At 42.5% G+C, this 24,535-nt stretch overlaps 1 protein-coding gene across 5 annotated transcripts in view; it reads right to left on the bottom strand.

Moving 5' to 3' along the window:
• Positions 1-24,535, bottom strand: part of LOC141102630 (inter-alpha-trypsin inhibitor heavy chain H3-like) — a 53,396-nt gene that overhangs the window by 16,123 nt on the left and 12,738 nt on the right. For 2 of the 5 annotated variants that reach the window (XM_073591542.1, XM_073591540.1), the window contains exons 8-19: positions 23,344-23,512; positions 21,847-21,972; positions 19,616-19,797; positions 13,801-13,986; positions 11,953-12,092; positions 11,712-11,872; positions 9,553-9,585; positions 8,556-8,573; positions 8,309-8,323; positions 6,459-6,494; positions 6,246-6,341; positions 1,413-1,505 (exon numbers count right to left, since the gene is read on the bottom strand). In XM_073591542.1, coding sequence (XP_073447643.1) covers positions 1,413-1,505; positions 6,246-6,341; positions 6,459-6,494; positions 8,309-8,323; positions 8,556-8,573; positions 9,553-9,585; positions 11,712-11,872; positions 11,953-12,092; positions 13,801-13,986; positions 19,616-19,797; positions 21,847-21,972; positions 23,344-23,512 — 1,255 coding nt within the window. The remainder of the gene's footprint in view (positions 1-1,412; positions 1,506-6,245; positions 6,342-6,458; positions 6,495-8,308; positions 8,324-8,555; positions 8,574-9,552; positions 9,586-11,711; positions 11,873-11,952; positions 12,093-13,800; positions 13,987-19,615; positions 19,798-21,846; positions 21,973-23,343; positions 23,513-24,535) is intronic. The other 3 variants (XM_073591544.1, XM_073591543.1, XM_073591541.1) reach the window with 2 other exon arrangements.

Below are 24,535 nucleotides of genomic sequence, written 5' to 3'. Positions count from 1 at the left end.
AGGTGTTAGGATTAGGGGTGAACATTGGGGGGGGGTAATAGTAGGGTTGGGGTTAGGATTAGAGGTTAATTTATTAATTATTATTATTTATTTACGTATTATTTATTTATTTTGTTAGGGTTAGGGTTTAATATTAGGGTTAGGTGTTAATATTAAGGTTAGGGGGTTAGGATTAGGGGTTAAAATTAGGGGTAATATAAGGGTTAAGGGTTGGGGTTAGGGGTTCATTTATTTATTATTATTTATTTATTTTGTAAGGTTAGGGGCTAATATTGGGGTTAGGGGGTGAATATTAGAGTTAGGGTTTAATATTGGGGTTAGGTGTTATTATTAGGATTAGGGGTTAACATTAGGGGTAATATTAGGGTTAAGAGTTGGGGGTTAAGGTTTTTTATCTGTTTTATTCATTTTTATTATTGCCTTTATTTATTTATTTTACTATTTGATGAATGATATAATTCATATTTATTTTCATTACAATTTAGCATTTGAGCAGAAAAAACATTCACAAGCGCTCGAATCAAGCGTTTCCATGCATTTCTATGGAACAAAAAAAAAAAAAATTTTAAAAACGCACCAATATGCCCGACTCGCGCTACAAAAAAAAAAAGCTCCAGGACTTTTTTTGAGCGTCAGGCATTTGGTTTCAGGCGACTTTCAGTGGAGATGTGACCCGTCTCCATAGGGAATAATTGTTTTTTTTTTTTTTTTCCTCCTACAGCGTTTTGGAGGTTGAAGCTACAAAAACGCTGAGGTGTGAATGGGGCCCTAGAAGTAAAGTCTCCGGGATGACATCATACTGGAAATATAAACCTTTATTTAGAGGCTCATTCACACCTGGAGGTAGGCTTTTTTTTTTTTTTGCACACTTCCACGTGTTGCGTTTTAGGGCAGCCTAATATCAATGGGCTACCCTATGCAGGATGGGGGAAAAAAAAAAAAAAAGCAAAAAATAAATAAAATAAAACAGAAAAAAACAAACAAAAACAAAAATCGAAGAAAAAAAAATCACAAAAACAATTAAAAAAAAAAAAAAAAATGTGCAGACTCGATGGTCTACTCAGTCTTTTTTCTGCTGTCACCTCCCCATGTTTCGCTAAAAAAATCCAAAAAGAAAGGTGCAGCCACAATTCTTAAAATGATGCTGTGCCAAAATGCACAGAGCAACTACCTCCATTTCATTCTCCAGGGTCTCTGTTTTCAGAATATATATAATGTTGGGGGGGGGGGTGGGGGTTGCAGTAAGTTTTAGCAAGCAATGCAAATTTTAACAAATCTTTGCAAAAAAAAAAAAAAAAAAAAATCTTCAGCGGGCAAACGGTTAAAATGCGTCACATTAACGCACCACAACTGATATGAAAGGCCCCTCAGTGAGGTCACAACACAAGACACGCCTCACGGGATTTAGTTACCTGGTCCCGGAATTATAGTCGGCAGATTTGTTGTTACCTCCTCCACCGGATTCAGGTCATACATGATTTTCCTCCTTCTGCCAGAAGGAACGCCTAAGGGGGGAAATAAATTTACGTTTTCAAAGAATAAAGAATTATTAGTCATGGCTTCCTTATTTCAGGTCGGGACGGTTTTCACATAAAAGTGTTCAATAGTATAAAATAGATGACAAAGATAAGTGTGCAAATTATTAGTCTCGGGTCTCAGGAACCATCCAATAAAAGTGCGAAGGATGAGCGCGCCGCATGTTTATAAATGGGTTAGGAAAAAATGTATAAAGTCATTCGGTGCAGCCAACATAAAGGGCTCTTATAAATATCTTAAACAAATAACTAAATAATAAATACAGACATTTCTTATAAATATAAGAAAAGCAAATGTCTCAAGCATTTACCTCCTAGCTCTGACAAATAATCACCGTAATTGAGGTATTTCAGGAAAATACCACAGTATGGCCACTAGATGGAGCTGGCAATCATAAGAAATACACACATTAGGCAAATTACCGTTTATTCTCGAAGGCGGTGCCAATGACTGAGACATTCACACAGCAATTTTCCTTTTTTTTTTTAGAAATGGACTCCAAAATGTACAAATCACAAAAAATAAATATGTTTTAAATATTCTGTTTATTTTTTTCTATTGGTTGAACTAGATTGACTTGTGTTTTTTTCAGCCCGACTGGTTATTTTATAAAAATTTTTTTCTAAATGAAATAAACATTTAACAACTGACAGCTTCCATTTCTCACAAATTGTTATTTTAGCTGATCAGCCGTCACAGCAGGTCCTCTCCCTTCTCTCCTCTATAGACGCCTCATTCTTCATTCCAGACAGACATGAAATTTATTTACAGGAGCAAAAAAAACCCCCATGAGATCTTTTTTTTTTCAGAATTGGTTTTTTCATACAAAACTGATAACACACATGAAGGATGGATATATACTGAAAACGGTTCTTGTGCCAAGTTTCATGTTTTGAGCATATTTCTACATTTGTGCTCCAAAAAGCTTTTTATTTTACAATATATATATATATACATATACATTGATTTATTTCTATTTATCATATATTTATTTATTTCTATTTATTATATATTTATTTATATGTATTGATTTATTTCTATTTATCATATATTTATTTCCATGTATTTATTTATTTCTATTAATTATATATTTATTTATATGTATTGATTTATTTCTATTTATTATATATTTATTTCCATGTATTTATTTATTTCTATTTGTTATGTATTTATTTCTATTTATTATATATTTATTTATATGTATTGATTTATTTCTATTGATTATATATTTATTTCCATGCATTTATTTATTTCTATTTATTATATATTTATTTATATGTATTGATTTATTTCTATATATTATATATTTATGTATATGTGTTGATTTATTTATATGTATTATATATTTATTTCCATGCATTTATTTATTTATATGTATTATATATTTATTTATATGTATTGATTTATTATTATTAATATTGTTATATACAGTATACAGTGAGGAAAATAATGATTTGATCCCCTGCAGATTGTGTAAGTTTTGCCCACTTACAAAGAAATGAAGGGTCTATATTTTTTTTTATCATAGGTGTATTTTATATGATAGAGACAGAATATCAACCAAAAATCCAGAAAAAACACACAATACAAATGTTAGAAATGGAGTAAAATACGTATTTGATCCCCAAGCAAAACATGACTTAATAGTTGGTGGAGAAACCCTTGTTGGTGATCACAGAGGTCAGACGTTTCTTGTAGGTGGTGATCAGGTTTGCACACATCTCAGGAGGGATTTTTTGGTCCACTCTTCTTTACAGATCTTCTCTAATTCTTTAAGGTTTCTTGGCTGTCTCTTGGCAACTCAAAGTTTCAGCTCCCTCCATACATTTTCTATGGGCTTAAGGTCTGGAGACTGGATAGGCCACTCCATGATCTTAATGTGCTTCTTCTTGAGCCACTCCTTTGTTGCCTTGGTGGTATGTTTTGGGTCATTGTCATGCTGGAAGACCCATCCATGACCCATCTTCAGTGTTCTGGGTGAAGAAAGAAGGTTCTCATCCAAGGTCTTACAATACATGGCCCGCCCATTGGCCCCTCCATAAAGCAAAGTTGGCCTGAACCTTTAGCAGAGAAACAGCCCCAAAGCATCATGTTTCCACCTCCGTGTGTGACTGTGGGGATGGTGTTCTTAGGGTCATAGTCAGCATATTTCTTCCTCCAAACACGGAGAGTCGAGTTAATGCCAAATAGCTCAATGTTGGTCTCATCTGACCACAGCACTTTCTCCCAATCCTTCTCTGAATCATTTAGATGTTCATTGGTAGACTTCAGACGTTCCTCTACATGTGTCTTCCTGAGGAGGGGGACCTTGCGGGTGCTGCAGGATTTCAATCCATGGCGGTGTATTGTGTTACCAATGGTTTGTTTGGTGACTGTGGTCCCAAGTGCCTTGAAATCCTTCACAAGCTCCTCCCGTGTAGTTCTGGGCGGATCCCTCACTTTTCTTATGACCATCCTCACCCCATGAGGAGAAACCTTCCATGGAGCTCCAGACCGAGGACGATTGATGGTTATTTTGTATTTCTTCCATTTGTGAATAATCACTCCAACAGTTGTCTCCTTCTCACCAAGCTTCTTGCTGATGGTCTTGTAGCCCATTCCAGCCTTGTGCAGGTCTACAATCTTCTCCCTGACGTCCTCTGACAGATCTTTGGTCTTCCCCCATGATGGTGAGGATTGAATGGAAGAAAGAGATTCTGTGGACAGGTGTCTTTTATACACATAACGAGTTGTCGTTAGGAGAACCTTCTTACATTGACAGGACTAATCTGTGTACCACATGAGGACCTACTTTTACTCCCCGAACTGCAACTCCATTTATAACATTTGTATCATATAAAATACACCAATGATAAAAATTATAGACCCTTCATTTCTTTGTAAGTGGGAAAACGTACACAATCTGCAGGGGATCAAATCATTATTTTCCCCACTGCGTATATATATATATATATATATATATATATATATATATATATATATATATATATATAGCAGAATATATGTTTCATGTTGTAAGGTGCCTTTTTTGAGCACATTTCTACATTCATGCTCCAAAAAACTTTTTATTGCATATTTATAATATATTCATTAACATTTATTTATATGTAATATGTAAGTTTATGTATATTGATTTAATATTTATTAATTTAAATTTACTATATCTATTTATTATATATTTGTTCATATTTTTATTATTATATAAGGCAAAATATTTTTACATTGTGCTTAAAAAAAAAATATATATATATATATATATATATATATTTTTTTTTTTTTATTTATTAAATATATTTATTTTATTTATTTATATTTATTATATTTTTATTTATATAGTCCTGAGGAAGACGAGTTTGTGCCTCATCTAAATAAAATCTTCACTATGCGTTCACCCTTCAAGACCCGTGAGTGCCGGTCTCTCTTTTGGATTATATATACAGTATGTGTGTGTATATATATATATATATATATATATATATATATATATATATATATATATAACATATCTGCTTATGTTTACTATATATATTTATATATTATATATGTATTATTTTCTGAGATACATATAAAAAACATATATAAAAAACTTTTGACACATAAAAAAATCATAATAAATAATTATATACAGTAAATAAATAAATATATATATATATATATATATATATATATATATATATATATATATATATATTTATATAAAAGACAGCGGCACTCACGGGTCTTGAAAGCCAAACGCACAATGAAAATTTTATTTCTATGAGGCACAAACTCGTCTTCCTCAGGACTATATAAATAAATATATAATAAATATAAATATATTTAAGTCCCGTCGAAATGTCGAATTAAACCGCCATCGTGCATTCACCTTTCAGGACCCCCCCGAGTGCCGCTCTCTTTTTTGGTTTATATGCACTACAGTCCTTTTACAGGACCGTTTTTTTATCCCTGATTTGTGTGCGGTGACAACCATTGGATAATAAATATATATATATATATCCAATATATATTTAATACATATATAAAAAATACAGAATTTATACTGTATATATAGATATAATTATTATATTTATATATAATATTATATATATTATTATATATATATATATATGTATTAATTATATATTTTTTTTATGTTTTATATATATATATATATATATATATATATTTATTAATTATATTACTTTTTTTTTTTTTTATGTGTCAAAAGTCATGGCTCTGACAATCCTTTGTCATCATGTATTCAGAAAGTCCTTTCTAGAGCCCTGGCCTAGGCAAGCAATGGCAGATGCTTAAAGTGACACTGACTTCAATTTAAAATCAATTTTTTTAATGTTTTTTTTGTTTACATCGATTGTTTTAAAAACGTCAGTATACTGGCTCTGTTTCTTTTTTGTTTGTTTGTTTTTTTGTTGTTGCAGGTCCCATCCCTGCTTCCAGCCTGGGACTGCACAGGGAAAGAAGAAGCAGCAGACCCATGGGAGCTCACCACTTAGTTGCTCTACTCCTAGCAACACAGAACAGCTGATTGGCTCCTTGTGCTGCTTCTCTGAGCTCTGCTGTACAGGGGCTTGGAAGAGACTGATAGAAAATCACACGCAGGTACTTATATGGCTTGCATTAAAAATAAACTTAATGTTGGATTAATGATATCCGAGCCGCGTTATTGGCCGCTCTGTAAGTGTGAAGAGTAGAGCCGAGGAATGACTTACGCACTATGGCTGGAACGACATCAACGTTAACCTCCGTGGCTATGAGTCTGGGGGAGTTTAAATTTACACTATTCAATAAGCGGGCGTACTGCAACACTGCAATGACATCATAGAGACACATATGACATCACATGATTAATATTACTACACAGAGTCACATGTATGACACACGGATCTCCAGACATCTAATGTATCCAATAAAATATACATCACCCCGAGTCGGACTTCTACTTCTCCCCCTCGGCATTACTGGAAGAGAGAGAACAGCTCATTACCCACATCTGTACAGCGCTGCGGTATATGTCAGAGCTATATACATGTATAATAATAATGGCATGTGACTGTGGGGGAGGGGACATTAGAGTGTAAGCTCCTCTGTATAGAGACTGATGTGACTGTGGGGGAGGGGACATTAGAGTGTAAGCTCCTCTGTACAGACTGATGTGACTGTGGGGGGAGGGGACATTAGAGTGTAAGCTCCTCTGTACAGACTGATGTGACTGTGGGGGAGGGGACATTAGAGTGTAAGCTCCTCTGTATAGAGACTGATGTGACTGTGGGGGGAGGGGACATTAGAGTGTAAGCTCCTCTGTACAGACACTGATGTGACTGTGGGGGAGGGGACATTAGAGTGTAAGCTCCTCTGTATAGAGACTGATGTGACTGTGGGGGATGGGACATTAGAGTGTAAGCTCCTCTGTATAGAGACTGATGTGACTGTGGGGGGAGGGGACATTAGAGTGTAAGCTCCTCTGTACAGACACTGATGTGACTGTGGGGGAGGGGACATTAGAGTGTAAGCTCCTCTGTATAGAGACTGATGTGACTGTGGGGGAGGGGACATTAGAGTGTAAGCTCCTCTGTACAGACTGATGTGACTGTGGGGGAAGGGGACATTAGAGTGTAAGCTCCTCTGTACAGAGACTGATGTGACTGTGGGGGGAGGGGACATTAGAGTGTAAGCTCCTCTGTATAGAGACTGATGTGACTGTGGGGGGAGGGGACATTAGAGTGTAAGCTCCTCTGTACAGAGACTGATGTGACTGTGGGGGAGGGGACATTAGAGTGTAAGCTCCTCTGTACAGAGACTGATGTGACTGTGGGGGAGGGGACATTAGAGTGTAAGCTCCTCTGTACAGACACTGATGTGACTGTGGGGGGAGGGGACATTAGAGTGTAAGCTCCTCTGTATAGAGACTGATGTGACTGTGGGGGGGAGGGGACATTAGAGTGTAAGCTCCTCTGTACAGACACTGATGTGACTGTGGGGGAGAGGACATTAGAGTGTAAGCTCCTCTGTATAGAGACTGATGTGACTGTGGGGGAGGGGACATTAGAGTGTAAGCTCCTCTGTACAGACCGATGTGACTGTGGGGGGAGGGGACATTAGAGTGTAAGCTCCTCTGTACAGACTGATGTGACTGTGGGGGAGGGGACATTAGAGTGTAAGCTCCTCTGTATAGAGACTGATGTGACTGTGGGGGAGGGGACATTAGAGTGTAAGCTCCTCTGTATAGAGACTGATGTGACTGTGGGGGAGGGGACATTAGAGTGTAAGCTCCTCTGTACAGAGACTGATGTGACTGTGGGGGAGGGGACATTAGAGTGTAAGCTCCTCTGTACAGAGACTGATGTGACTGTGGGGGGAGGGGACATTAGAGTGTAAGCTCCTCTGTACAGAGAGTGATGTGACTGTGGGGGAGGGGACATTAGAGTGTAAGCTCCTCTGTACAGAGACTGATGTGACTGTGGGGGAGGGGACATTAGAGTGTAAGCTCCTCTGTACAGAGACTGATGTGACTGTGGGGGGAGGGGACATTAGAGTGTAAGCTCCTCTGTATAGAAACTGATGTGACTGTGGGGGAGGGGACATTAGAGTGTAAGCTCCTCTGGTGCAGAGACTGATGTGATTGGCTCAGTGATCTCTGTACAGGGCTATGGTATATGTCAGAGCTATACACATGTATAATAATAATAGTGTGTGACTGTGGGGGAGGGGACATTAGAGCGTAAGCTCAACTGGATGATTAAAGTGAAAAATCTTCTGCATTAGTAAAACTTACATCCTGCTCGGGGACCTGAAAAAAAACAATAGAGAGATTGGTTACATTGTATCCGCCTTTCTTGGCTCTCTATCTATCTATCTAGTATTAGGAGGGCAATAATAACACATAGAGACTATTTATTATTTATTTATTATTTTTTAAATTATTTTTGTATTAATTTGATGAAACCATTGACATGTATAAACTAAAATCTATACAACATCCCCGTCCCATCCTCCACCCCTATGACATCATAATGACATACCTGCTGTTCTTCCTGCTGCGTATAGAGACAGAGAAGAGACGATCAGATCACAAAGTTTTTGTGAATACATTTAATGTTTATAACAATATCAATTTTTTACTCTAAGAAACCATTTTTATTTTCATATTGTTTTTTTATCTTCTGTAGAGTTCCCCTCTTTTGTGTTTTTTTTTTTTATGAGATAAAAAATCTGATTGTCAGCGGGGATTTTGGGTTCATTCTCAGAATAAACCTCAGTTTGTGGACTATTTAAAAAAAAAATGTTTTTTTTCACTGTGAAATAAATTTTTTTCCACAAAATCAGCACAAATATTGCAAGAAAATATATAAAAAATAAAAAAAATCTACGTAGCTTTTTATTTGAACTTCACATATATACAGTAAAACCTTGGATTGCGATTATAATTTGTTCCCGGAAACATGCTTGTGATCCAAAGCACTTTGTATATCAAAGCGAATTTCCCCATAAGAAATAATGGAAACTCCGATGATTCGTTCCACAACCATTTATTCATAAGTCCTTACATTTATAGTCCATAGAAAAAGATTATAGCGATGTGATTGGTTGTGTATCTATAAAATGTCCATCCACAAATGGAAGCTCCACAAGGGGATTAGAAGCCAAATCCAGCAGGAGCTCCAGAGTATAAAAGAGAAGAGAGGGCGTTTCTAAGTGTAGCAATATGATTACATTTAATGAAGGTACAACATTTAGCAACTCACATGGTTGATGATTAAAAAAGACACATCTAAATATGCAGACATCCGGGGTAAATGTAACCATATTGCTACACTCAGAGGCGCCCTCTCTTCTCTTTAATACTCACTTGTGAGTTGACGCTTCTTGTATATCAAGACATCGCTTGTAAATCAAGTGAAAATTTATTTTAAAATGTTGCTTGTCTTGCCAAACGCTCTCAAACCGAGGTTTTACTGTACATGGAAGTACATTGGAGGCATGTCCTTATTACTGAGCTGCAAAAGTCGATCAACTTACTTTTAACTGGCTGAGTCCAGGAAAGAGCGTCATCTGAAAAATAATGTGATCAGTCATTTAAAAAAATCTCTGACATGGAAAATGTTCACAGGATTCGTCTATTACTGGGTGTCAGGATCGCCTGCTGGTGGCACCGTGGCTGCCAGAGCAGAAGGTTGCAGTTCTGGTGTCCACCATCGGGTGTCTCCCAGCAGCCAGCAGATCCTAATAATCAGTCACCACCCGATGCTGGCTGCTGGGAAGGTATTTAGTCCCTCCTCTACTATTACCCTTTGCTTCGGTGTTTTGCCTGCAGCCAGATACAGATACTGCAACGGCCGATGGCAAAACCGGTCGTGTGTACGCGGCATTACTCTCTCAAAACAAGTACTTTCTGTCCTACACCAATCTCATCTCCATATTAATGGCCATGAGGGGAGGGGAGCTACTCCACATTAATGGCCATGAGGGGAGATACTCCATATTAATGGCCATGAGGGGAGGGGAGATACTCCATATTAATGGCTATGAGGGGAGGGGAGCTACTCCATATTAATGGCCATGAGGGGAGGGGAGCTACTCCATATTAATGGCCTTGAGGGAGGGGAGCTACTCCAAATTAATGGCCATGAGGGGAGGGGAGATACTCCATATTAATGGCCATGAGGGGAGGGGAGCTACTCCATATTAATGGCCATGAAGGGAGGGGAGATACTCCATATTAATGGCCATGAGGGGAGGGGAGATACTCCATATTAATGGCCATGAGAGGAGGGGAGATACTCCATATTAATGGCCATGAGAGGAGGGGAGCTACTCCATATTAATGGCCATGAGGGAGGGGAGATACTCCATATTAATGGCCATGAGGGGAGGGGAGATACTCCATATTAATGGCTATGAGGGGAGGGGAGATACTCCATATTAATGGCCATGAGGGAGGGGAGCTACTCCAAATTAATGGCCATGAGGGGAGGGGAGATACTCCATATTAATGGTCATGAGGGGAGGGGAGATACTCCATATTAATGGCTATGAGGGGAGGGGAGATACTCCATATTAATGGCCATGAGGGAGGGGAGCTACTCCAAATTAATGGCCATGAGGGGAGGGGAGATACTCCATATTAATGGTCATGAGGGGAGGGGAGATACTCCATATTAATGGCCATGAGGGGAGGGGAGCTACTCCATATTAATGGTCATGAGGGGAGGGGAGTTACTCCATATTAATGGCCATGAGGGGAGGGGAGATACTCCATATTAATGGCCATGAAGGGAGGGGAGATACTCCATATTAATGGCCATGAAGGGAGGGGAGATACTCCATATTAATGGCCATGAGGGGAGGGGAGATACTCCATATTAATGGCTATGAGGGGAGGGGAGATACTCCATATTAATGGCCATGAGAGGAGGGGAGATACTCCATATTAATGGCCATGAGAGGAGGGGAGATACTCCATATTAATGGCCATGAGAGGAGGGGAGATACTCCATATTAATGGCCATGAGGGGAAGGGAGATACTTCATATTAATGGCCATGAGGGGAGATACTCCATATTAATGGCCATGAGGGGAGGGGAGATACTCCATATTAATGGCTATGAGGGGAGGGGAGATACTCCATATTAATGGCCATGAGAGGAGGGGAGATACTCCATATTAATGGCCATGAGGGGAAGGGAGATACTTCATATTAATGACCATGAGGGGAGATACTCCATATTAATGGCCATGAGGGGAGGGGAGATACTCCATATTAATGGCCATGAGGGGAGGGGAGATACTCCATATTAATGGCCATGAGGGGAGGGGAGATACTCCATATTAATGGCCATGAGGGGAGGGGAGATACTCCATATTAATGGCCATGGTTTTGCATTGGGATGTCCAACAAGCTCATAGGTGCTCCAACTAATGAGATGATATTAGGGGTGTGGTTTGGGGGCGTCCTACCATAGACAAATGGCTCACACAGTTTAATAATTCAACAAATTCTGCTCTACCAAAGATATATTTGTTCATATGTACCATGTATCAAAAAAAAAAAATGAAGGGTGTCCAACCTAAACAACCTAATTCACGGATCGCTTGCAATACCCGGGTGAGGCTCAGACCATGCACAGCCTTCCTCATCAGCCATATGAATCATTGCCGGACACGTATTAATATCTCACCATCCTCTTTTGGTTTATTGGCCACAACTTTCCTCCCGTCATTGTCATCCTCTGGGGTGGTGATAACCATGGAGGTGAGTGGAGTCACAAAGCCGTATTTCAGACACAGCTTCAGAGCTTCCTCTGTTATGTTCCTCTTCTCTGCTCCCTCTGCCGATATTCTGAAGAGAAATATAAAAGTGATTTTTTATTCAGAAACGACCTGAGGTGCCGGTTCTAGTGTTGCGGTGAGATAACTTACTGTTTGGTCAGCAGCTGCTCGATGGTCAGGTAGGCCCACAGTCTCTCGGTGAAATCCCCAAAAGCATAGCGCTGTTCTGTGGCAATCACATCGTCCTCCTTTATATTGGTTTCTACTTTCATAGAAAACTGCTCGGACGCCTGCGCAAAAAGAGTCCACATCAAAGCCATTCACAACCCCACAGACAGACTTAAAGGACCACTCCATCCTAAACTATGTGTATGTATTTTACAGGTGGAGCCTGCTGGGCTCTGGCTCTCTCACAAGCTTCCCATATCTACTGGGGATTTCAGAGGAGGAATCAGCCCGCCATAGTTCCTGCCTCTCTCCCTGCCCACAATGGAGTTTTGAGTGATCCCACCCATGAGGAGCTGCATTTTCTGACACCTGCCAGCATACTGCAGAAAGGGACTCTTGCCCCCCTGTGTGGAAGCAGCGGTCTCTATGCAGATATGTGACGCCCCCTGCTGAGATAGACCTAGAGTTTTGCAAGCAAGCTCTTTCTTCCTGCTGATTGGAGAAATCAGCAGGGGGCATGTCAGACCTCTGCCCAGAGAATACTGCTTCCACACAGAGATCAAGGATCATTTTCTGCAGATTGCTGGCAGGGGAAAGTTTTTGGCTTCTTTCTAAAGAGAAGATCCCAATACATTGTTAACTCTGGCCATGGTCATCATTTTGTCCATCCACTTGCCAGGTGGATGCTCCCAAGTCACACCGATTTTACAGGTTGTCTCGTCCAGACCCCACCTCTAAATGTGTGGGGACCACCCATTACGCCCAAGCTACAGGATGGGGTCAGGACCTGGATCTGAACCTGCAACCTCTGCTGTGTCTGGCAGTATTTTGTCTAGATGAGCCACCTGAGATGCTGGAAAACTCCCTGGACAGTACCTTGGACAATCTTTCCTTGAACCTTGTTTCTGGTGAACCTTGAACTCTTTGTCCCTCCCGTGAACTTCTTATTTAAGCCATGCCATTGCACTTCCTGTTTGGCAGATTATTTTGCTCTCTCCAGTCAATATGTCGCTCTTTCTGCCATCTGTATCTTCACTGCCACTCGTTAACGATGCTTGGCTTGTTCCTCGACCACGCTTCCGATTGATCCCAACCTGCATTCACTTGTTACTGACCTTTGGCTTCTTTACTGACTACAGTTCTGCTTGACCTCCACCTGCTGTATCTGCTACTGGACCATGGCTTGCTCACCTCCTGGTGAGGCGATCCTGAGGACCGCGACCTGATACTAACACGCAGCAAAGCCCATCCCCACCATCAGGAGCTCTGGTGAATACCAGTTAGTAGTGCTTAGACCCCGCACTTCGGGTGACCCCCCCGTCATCCTCCAGGGTGACCTACTTATATTCTTATCCAGCTGGTCGGTAAAAGCCTTTCTACTGCTATAGCTACTAGTCTCCAAGCCTGACCCCTGACCATGACAGATGGTCTCACCCAGACCTGGCATCCAATATTCAGGGACCGCCCACTCATGACCTGAGTGGATCACCTGCAATGAATGCCTTTTTGAGTCTCTGAGCATGTGCAGTAATTTTAATTAGGTTGACGCTGTGATCCTGGGACATAGCCCTGGACACAGCATCAGGAGGACAGAAGGCCAAGATGTCAGACTGTGGCGGCAAATTTTATTCAATAGTCATGTATGACCTTCTCAGATATTCTCTACAACCAAATAGATTCCACGGGATGGCTTAGGAGTTAATACAAAATTGTCATCCATTGTTTTCTGGAAAAGACCAAACCCCTTTAATGAACAGACCCCAAAATCTTCTACATCACTGTAAGTGAAGGTGAACAAAGGAGGCATCTCTGACCATCCGCTCTACTCACGCCTTGAGCCGTCACTTGCGCCGTCAGGACGTGGATGTCATTATTATCGATGTGTCCGGCCACAATCAGCTCAGAGTCCTGGTAGTAATGATTGAAGCTGTTCTGGGTTAAATCATTCACTTGGAGATCGGGATATTGTACGGAGACATCCAGGAGGACCGGGAACGCCACTTCTTTGTAGAAATTCTGCAAAAAGATGAAAACCATCCTAAACTCAATCATTGGTCTTTGTATTTTGTTCTCGATGGAGCAGGGAAGATTTAAGACTGGATCACACCACATGCTTTGGGCTGCATTAGTCAACTCAGTCCAAAGGCATGGGCCAGGCAAAAATCCTTGTTTTGTGACAGATCACACCGTCCACTGCTTTACTAACATCGTCCACTGCTCTACTGACACCATCCACTGCTCTACTGACACCGACCACTGCTCTACTGACACCGTCCACTGCTCTACTGACACCGACCACTGCTCTACTGACACCGTCCACTGCTCTACTGACACCATCCACTGCTCTACTGACACCGACCACTGCTCTACTGACACCGTCCACTGCTCTACTGACACCGACCACTGCTCTACTGACACCGTCCACTGCTCTACTGACAGCGACCACTGCTCTACTGACACCGTCCACTGCTCTACTGACACCGACCACTGCCCTACTGACACCGTCCACTGCTCTACTGACACCGTCCCCTGCTCTACTGACACCGTCCACTGCCCTACTGACACCATCCACTGCCCTACTGACACCGTCCACTGCTCTACTGACACTGACCACTGCTCTACTGACACCGACCACTGCTCTACTGACACCGACCACTGCTCAACTGACACCGTCCACTGCTCTACTGACACCGTCCACTGCTCTACTGACACCGTCCACTGCTCTACTGACACCGACCACTGCCCTACTGACACCGTCCACTGCTCTGCTGACACCATCCACTGCTCTACTGACACCGACCACTGCTCAACTGACACCGTCCACTGCCCTACTGACACCGTCCACTGCTCTACTGACACCATCCACTGCTCAACTGACACCGTCCACTGCTCTACTGACACCGTCCACTGCTCTACTGACACCATCCACTGCTCTACTGACACCGACCACTGCTCTACTGACACCGTCCACTGCTCTACTGACACCGTCCACTGCTCTACTGACACTGTCCACTGCTCTACTGACACCGTCCTCTGCCCTACTGACTCCATCCACTGCTCTACTGACACCATCCACTGCTCTACTGACACCGTCCACTGCCCTACTGACTCCATCCACTGCTCTACTGACACTGTCCACTGCTCTACTGACACCGTCCACTGCTCTACTGACACCGTCCACTGCTCTACTGACACCGTCCACTGCCCTACTGACACCGTCCACTGCTCTACTGACACTGTCCACTGCCCTACTGACACCATCCACTGCTCTACTGACACCGTCCACTGCCCTACTGACACCGTCCTCTGCCCTACTGACACCGTCCTCTGCCCTACTGACACCGTCCACTGCTCTACTGACACCGTCCATTGCCCTACTGACAGCTGTAGTTAAATAACATGTAATTAAGCTGTAGTTAAATAACATAAATACCTAAGGCAATGATAACGTGAAGTATTGTGAAGAAGTCCGTGAATATAATAGCCAAATGAATGTGATGAAAAATAAACAGTATAATGTGAAAAAAGTCTGTGATATCAGATGAGTAACATTCTAGGAAAAAGGTCAATCCACAACTTCACCAAGAAGCACCAATGGACTAGTGTACCTCCACCGTATAAATTACAAGCTTACCAGATAGCAAGCTTAAGGAAGCCTGTGGCTACAACCCAGCCAGGGTCCTTCATCCAAGGCAGCAGCGACAGCACCTCCGGGTACAGCAGATGGACAAACCACAACAAGCCTCCAGGTAGATGTGGGTGGATACTTGAGCCACAACGGTATCGGTCAGCCACCAAAAAATGAAGGGGAACTCACATAGTGTAACCCGTATAATAATCAGTTTATTTAAGTAAAAAATCTATGCACTTACATGGTAAAAGAAGAATAAAATGTAAAACTCGTCCACTGCAGAGATGCGCAATGACGTCAGCATGTCCAACCTCCCAACACGCGTTTCGTCATATAATGATGTCGTCTGGGGCACGGGCGACGCACTGACATAGCGTGTTATATAAGGAAGCAGGGAACCAAGCCTCGTTCTAAGTCATGGGATGGAACCACCTAACTTCCGCATGGAGGTCTGGAGCCCGGATCCGCCATGTTAAAAATTGGCAAAAATTGTATTGTAATCAGCTAAAAATAACAATCATATCATCTAAAAGTGATTCTTATTCTAAGAGGACAGGAACTTTCTATAATTAAATATACTAATCTGGTATCAGCCAGATTAATTGGGCAGTGGTAAGCCTCTCTATAAAACAAACTGGAAATCAAATCCCAGCCAATAGGTAATAAATACCAACACCTCAACGGGTCAGATACCCAGGAGGGAGGGTCAATTATCATGATCAGCTAGATAATGGCAACCGTTTTAGAGGTGCCACTCGGGCAGAAGCCAGATACAAATATTTGGTTAAAAACCAAATCACTATCTGTATTAAACATTAACACCAATAATAGGGGAATATGTAAAAATTGGAAAAATTAATTTTAATTTAATGAAAAGTGGAAAATGGAATTAATGGTATGTCCTCCTTAATAAACCAGTCATTTATTATCTACCCAAGATAGACAAGCATCTTACCTGCCCCCCGGGACGTCCAATAGTGAGTGGGATTGATTCTGTCACATCCCGGGTGGTCAGGTATATTGATTTCTACTTGCAACCCCTGGTGTCTAAAATGCCCTCACATATTAGAGACTCTAGACATGTGATCACTCTTTTGTTTAGCCACAAGCCCACAGAGGGTATGTGGCTTGTTACTGCTGCATACAATTATACCGCATAACTTAGGCCTCTTTGCCGTAGAATACTATCTTAGACGTGATTCAGGTTTACTTGATGAACAGATCCTTTTCATCATGGAACTATTAGAATATGCGCCATCGCATAACTATTTCTGGTTGGAGGTACAATTCTAAATATGCCCCCAGTTTGGCCAATTTGTTTATGGCCTTATGGGAGGAGGACGTCTTCCATGTTTGCCAGAGACCCCAGCTCGCGCTGTGGGCGAGGTACATTGACGACATCCTCCTCCTTTGGAATGGTGGTTGTGACAACCTCAAGCTCTTTATGGAATACCTTAATACCAATTCTAGGGGTATCCATTTGAGCATTGTGGCAAGTCAATCAACCATCAATTTTTTGGATCTCAATATCACAATATCTGAGGGTCAGTTTGTTACTTCCACTCACTTTAAGAACATGGACAGGAACTCTTATATTCCTGTGGACAGCTGCGCCCACAAGCCGTGGCTGAAGCCTGTTCCAAAAAGCCAATACATGTGCTTAAAGCGCAACTGTAGGAACAATGAGGAATTTTTGACTCAGGCAGCTGTCCTAACCCAAAGATTTGAGGAGAAGGGATATATAATAGAGATTCTTTAAGTACTGTCGTGGAAGAGATTAACCTTTTAGAGAGGCAAGATCTTTTGAGAGTCAAACCACCACGTGAAAATCAGGTCTCCCAGGTTCCCTTCATCACTGCTTACTCTGTTCAGCATAAAAGCATTAAGAATTTGATAAATAAACATTGGCATATTATCAACAATGACCAGGTTCTACGAACAGTTCTCCCTAATAGACCACAAATGGTGTATAAAGGAGCTTCCTCTCTTCGTAATAGAGTGGCACCGAACGTCTTGGACCCTCCCATTATTAAGGCCGTTAGAGTTTATGAATGCAGGAGGTGTCATGTGTGCTCCCTCAATGGCTGCACCCAAAGACATACACATAGGTTTTCTTCGACTAGTACCTCAAGAGAACATGAAATTGAACCATTCATTACGTGTTGCACAGAGGGGGTTGTTTATTTGATCCAGTGCCCTTGCGGGCTCCAGTATGTGGGCCAGAAAAAGCGCCCCCTCTCTGTGAGACTTAATGAGCATATTACGAATATTAAGAGTGGCTTTCTGAAACACTCAGTGTCTAAACACTACCTTTTGGTCCACAATAAGGACCCTTCCAGGACCATTTTTATGGGTAAAGATAAATATCGCCCATCATGGAGAGGCAGTTCTCTGGTCAGAAGTATTTCAAGACTTGAAATGTCTTGGATTCACAAAATTAAATGCTACGTCCCATTCGGGTTGAATGTGGACGTGGACTTGAATGCCTTTATAGACAATTCTTAAGCATGACTTGATTTTATGTTTTATTTTTGGATTCACTGGTGTAAACTCGTTGTGAGTCTGTGGTGGAGACGCCTTTTGGGGGGGGGCATTTCTAATTCCCCTTGTTGGGGTTAGCGGGTTTTCCCTTAACATATTGGGGATTATTTTGTCCAGTGTGAGCATACAGTTATATTCTGCTTTGGGAGGTTCTTCCATTGCCCCACTGGACCCTTTATTATTCAGGTATGATATCTCCTCCTTTATTTATTAAAGAGGACATACCATTAATTCCATTTTCCACTTTTCATTAAATTAAAATTAATTTTTCAATTTTTTACATATTTCCCTATTATAGGTGCTAATGTATAATACAGATAGCGATTTGTTTTTTAACCAAATATTTGTATCTGGCTTCTGCCCGAGTGGCACCTCTAAAACTGTTGCCATTATCTAGCTGATCATGATAATCGACCCTCCCTCCTGGGTATCTGGCCCGTTGAGGTGTTGGTATTTATTACCTATTGGTTGGGATTTGATTTCCAGTTTGTTTTATAGAGAGGCTTACCACTGCCCAATTAGTACATTTAATTATAGAAAGTTCCTGTCCTCTTAGAATAAGAATCACTTTTAGATGAAATGATTGTTATTTTTAGCTGATCACAATACAATTTTTGCCGATTTTTAACAGGGCGGATCCGGGCTCCAGACCTCCATGCGGAAGTTAGGTGGTTCCATCCCATGACTCAGAACGAGGCTTGGTTCCCTGCCTCCTTATATACCGCGATACGTCAGTGCGTCGCCCGTGCCCCAGACGACGTCGTTATATGACGAAACGCACGTCGGAAGGTTGGACGTGCTGACGTCATCTCTGCAGTGGATGGGTGTTCGCCTGTTTACCGACCGGTTTTACTGGCCGGCTTTACATTTTAATCTTCTTTTACCATGTAAGTTCATAGATTTTTTTACTTAAATAAACTGATTATTGTACGGGTTACACTATGTGAGTCCCTCTTCATTTTTTTGGTGGCTGACCGATACCATTGTGGCTCAAGTATCCACCCACATCTACCTGGAGGCTTGTGGTGGTTTGTCCAGGTGCTGTCGCTGCTGCCTTGAATGAAGGACCCTGGCTGGGTTGTAGCCACAGGCTTCCTTAAGCTTGCTATCTGGTAATCTTGTAATTTATACGGAGGAGGTACACTAGTCCATTGGTGCTTCTTGGTGAAGTTGTGGATTGACCTTTTTCCTAGGATGTCACTCATCTGATTATCTGATATCACAGACTTTTTCACATTATACTGTTTATTTTTCATCACACTCATTTGGCTATTATATTCACGGACTTCTTCACAATACTTCACGTTATCATTGCTTTAGGTATTTCTGTTATTTAAGCGCAGCTTTATTGTTCTTATTGTTTATGGTGTGTATCTCACTTTCTAGCTGCAGATTTTAGTTTTGGGTCGATTTGGGTTAGCGCCGTGTTCCATATATTCCATATTTGTATATATTCGTTTCACGCGGCTTCACCTGCAGCTGTAGGGCGGAGTCAGAGTCCTCGTAGATCCGCCTTGCTAGACCTCCGTTCTGCAATGACATCTTCTCCAAAAAGCCGTAATCCACATCCCAACCGAACCCCAGACTGTACAGCGTGGCCACGCCCTCCGTGGCGCTCTTCACGTTCCTCATTATCGTGTCCAGATCTATGACTCCTGGGAGAAAAAAATAACCCAGAGTTAAGAAATGTTTCATTTTCCTGTATAATGAGCTACATTTCTGCTGGCATGTAACCTGTGAAAAGAGCTCCTCCCTCCTCCTAGCACATGATTGGCTGGCCACTGTCATTGGTAGAATCTTGAACCTCCACCCCCCCCCGTGCTTCTATTACATTGTATCATGTGCCATTGGTCACCCTTCTGGTCCCTCAGCGTCTTTTTATTAAAATAATTGTTGTTGGAATGTCTCCAGCATTCACAAGTAACCCCCATATTGTGTATAATATTGTTTTTAGCTCCATCTAGTGGTCATAATGTGGTATTTTCCTGATTAAGGTATTTCAGGAAGGTACTGCATTATGGCCACTAGATGGAGCTAATGATTATAGGAATGAAAATATTAGGAATGGGAATGGAGCGAGTCTCGGCTCCAAACATCAGCGTGGAGTGAAGGAGAGGTCCCTCAAGCCGCACATCGCTGCAAAGATCAGGGGCCAGGCCACGCCTCCAACGCATTTCGCTCCGCTCCCTTCCCCCAGAGCTTAGTCATGGGGAACATGACTGCCACATACTTCATTAGTGGATTGCAGTCATGTGGGACCTCTTCTTCACTACATACCCCTTAATTAACCCTTGAAAGTACACCTGTCACTGTGATTGATGTAAAGGTAGGTACCAAGAAGTTCCTCCATATACTACGCGGCAGTGGTCTCCAAACTGCGGCCAGGGGACAGATGTGAGCCTTTTCTTGCCTGTATCCGGCCCCTGGGGCACTATTCCTCCCACTGACACCAATGATGGGGCACTATTCCTCCCACTGACACCAATGATGGGGCACTATTCCTTCCACTGACACCAATGATGGGGCACTATTCTTCAAACTGATACCAATGATGGGGCACTATTCCTCCCACAGATTCCAATGATGGGGCACTATTCCTCCCACTGATACCAATTATGGGGCGCTATTCCTCCCACTGATACCAATGATGGGGCACTATTCCTCCCACTGACACCAATGATGGGGCACTAATCCTCCCACTGATACCAATGATGGGGCACTATTCCTCCCACTGATACCAATTATGGGGCGCTATTCCTCCCACTGACACCAATGATGGGGCACTATTCCTCCCACTGACACCAATGATGGGGCACTAATCCTCCCACTGATACCAATGATGGGGCACTATTCCTCCCACTGATACCAATGATGGGGCACTATTCCTCCCACTGATACCAATGATGGGATACTATTCCTCCCACTGATACCAATGATGGGGCACTATTCCTCCCACTGATACCAATGATGGGGCACTATTCCTCCCGTGGGAGTAAATCATGGAACATGGTTTACTTCCACTGCCCACAGTCCGGCCCCCCTTATGCCTGAAGGACAGTAAAATTGCCCTTTGCTTAGAAAGTTTAAGAACCCTTCCCTGCTATAACGGGACCAACTCTCCAGCTCCCAAACCGCCCACTTCAGTGCTCAGCTTTCTATTGGTCAGAGAGATATGGTTGGAGGGGTAAGGGCTCATGTTAATGGGGCTTGTTTCCCTCCATTGGTTGTCAAATGCAAGGAAGCAATAGGAGTCCCCAATGACATGAACCCTAATGGGTGGAGTTTGCATACAAAAAGGGGTGGAGACTAAATTGAGATATAACCAGGTACCATCAGATCCTGCCAGAAATCCAGCTCAAGCTAACCGCCTGTGTACTCTGCAGTGACATCAGCCCTGCCCAGCTTACTTCTCTGAACTACGGAACACCTTCCCCCCCCATTTTATGAAGATAGGAGAGGGAGGTGGACTGTAGTCCTTGCCTTAGGGTGACAAGTTTGCTCCTCCATAGATACAGCACGGTGAGTGAGTGTTGTCACCCTGGGACAGGAAGTGTGTTACTGGCAGGATCACCAGGTTATAATAAAGAAAGAAAACTAATGCAGCCGCCACATTGAAGGACTGATAAGCTGCATAATGTGACATTTCTGTCCTTTAGGTTTAGATGTCAGGTCATGGGGGGGCGCCATAATTCAGGGCTTCTTACCAGAGGTGGGGTCCCCATCAGACAGGAAGATGATGATTGAGGTGCTGATCTCAGGGAGCGCTTTGCTTGTTCGCTCATTTCTCAGCATTTCAGCAGCAGCTACTAAAGCCGCATTGATATTCGTGCCTGAAAGAGAACCGAGATACACCGAATAATAATATTCGACTATAGAGAGTGTTACAATGTATCCTCCCCCGAGGTGTCACACATCCCCCCTCTATACACCGAATAATAATATCCGACTATAGAGAGTGTTACAATGTATCCTCCCCCGAGGTGTCACACATCCCCCCTGTATACACCAAATAATAATATCCTACTATAGAGAGTGTTACAATGTATCCTCCCCCGAGGTGTCAACCATCACCCCCCACCCTGTATACACCGAATAATAATATACGACTATAGAGAGTGTTACAATGTATCCTCCCCCGAGGTGTCACACATCCCCCCCCTGTATACACCGAATAATAATATCCGACTATCGAGAGTGTTACAATGTATCCTCCCCCGAGGTGTCACACATCCCCCCCCCCCACCCTGTATACACCATATAATAATATCCGACTATAGAGAGTGTTACAATGTATCCTCCCCCGAGGTGTCACACATCCCCCCCTCACCCTGTATACACCGAATAATAATATCCGACTATAGAGAGTGTTACATTGTATCCTCCCCCGAGGTGTCACACATCCCCCCCCTGTATACACCGAATAATAATATCCGACTATAGAGAGTGTTACATTGTATCCTCCCCCGAGGTGTCACACATCCCCCCCCTGTATACACCGAATAATAATATCCGACTATCGAGAGTGTTACAATGTATCCTCCCCCGAGGTGTCACACATCCCCCCCCCACCCTGTATACACCATATAATAATATCCGACTATAGAGAGTGTTACAATGTATCCTCCCCCGAGGTGTCACACATCCCCCCCCACCCTGTATACACCATATAATAATATCCGACTATAGAGAGTGTTACAATGTATCCTCCCCCGAGGTGTCACACATCCCCCCCTCACCCTGTATACACCGAATAATAATATCCGACTATAGAGAGTGTTACAATGTATCCTCCCCCGAGGTGTCACACATCCCCCCCTCACCCTGTATACACCGAATAATAATATCCGACTATAGAGAGTGTTACAATGTATCCCGCCCCCCTGGATACACCGTATAATAATATCAGATTAATAGATGATTAAAATGTATCCTTTTCTGAGGTGTCACCCCCAAAAGCCCCGCCCCCCGGATACACCGTATAAATTCAATGTATCCTCCTCCGAGGTGTCACACATCCCCACCCCCCACCACCTTATACACCGTATAATATTATCAGACTAATATATGATTACAATGTATCCTCCCCTGAGGTGTCACCCTCACCAGCCCTGCCCCCTGGATACACTGTATATTATTATCAGACCAATATATGAATACAATGTATCATTGCCCGAGGTGTCAGACCCCCCTCCATATCGTACCCCCTCTCGCCGTGATCTGTGCAACAAATTCCTTGGCACTTTTGATATTATCCGGCGCGGCTTTCACCAGATTATTCTTCCATTTTGAAACGTCTTCGTTAAATTTTAAAATGCCGACGTGATCTTCCTCCGGGAGCTCTTCCAAGATTTTTGTGAAGGCTTCAAATGTCTACAAATAAAAAAAAAGAGCCCAGGAAGAAGTTTAAAGCTGCAGTTTGATCTGCTTATATTTCACCTTCCCTGCCTCCCCCTCCCCCATCAACAAACTAATGAATTTTTTTAATAAAGTCTTTCCATTTTCATTACATATTTATTTTAGTTGCTGTGATGTCATCACTGGGTCTCTCTGTTCTGTGCAATGGCGGCCAATCACGGCCTGCCTCAGTACTCCTCAACTCTGATGCAAGCAGTGGGTGGGCCTTTGGGAGGAGTTATGCAAATATCAAAATACCTTGGAGGAAGGGGTGTCAGTCTGGAGGAGTGGGAGTTCCTAGGCAGGCTGTATTTGCATAGGTAACGCCCACAGGTGACGCTGAGCCGCAACTGAAATGAAATCCAATGACTGAAAGGGGCGGGGCCAGGGACAGTCAGGATGCCCAACCTGTGACCCTTCAGCTGCAGAACTACAAGTCCCATGATGCTTTGCAAGGCTGACAGTTACAAGCATGGTTCTCAAAAGCAGAGGCATTATGGGACTTGTAGTTCCACAACAGCTGGACGTCCTCCAGCCAGGAAATGAGGCGGGGCTCCATCTGACTTCCTGCAGCTTCTAATGCATAGGGCGAGAAGCTCACAGTGTGCAGTGAAATCAGAGGAAGCCGTTTCAGTCCAGGAGAGGAGCCGGTAGAACTGTGCAAGACGGAAGGGGGGGGGGGCGGGGAGGATTTAAGTGCTTTAAATTTGTTTTCCTGGGAGAAATCCCCACCCCCCTCTCTTTGTTACAGTCAGCCAATAAGAGGCTTGCAACAGCACTATAGGCAACTTACACATCTCCAGAGACAACTTGGATGGACTGTGAGCTCTGCTGCAATAATGTACATTTTTACATATTTTTTACACCGCTATGGTATATGTTGGCTTCTCATAAAGAAACAATAATAGAGAAGAGCACGGGAGTCAGATTTGTTTTTCAGGTGACCACTGGAGATTGTTTTATTGTAATTGTTATCGATCGATTTCCTCCTTCCATCCC

Source organism: Aquarana catesbeiana, linkage group LG07 (genome assembly GCF_042186555.1).
Source record: "Aquarana catesbeiana isolate 2022-GZ linkage group LG07, ASM4218655v1, whole genome shotgun sequence".
Taxonomy (NCBI): domain Eukaryota; kingdom Metazoa; phylum Chordata; class Amphibia; order Anura; family Ranidae; genus Aquarana; species Aquarana catesbeiana.
The sequence above is the reverse complement of the archived record's forward strand: the minus strand, read 5'-3'. Positions and strand labels throughout refer to the sequence as shown.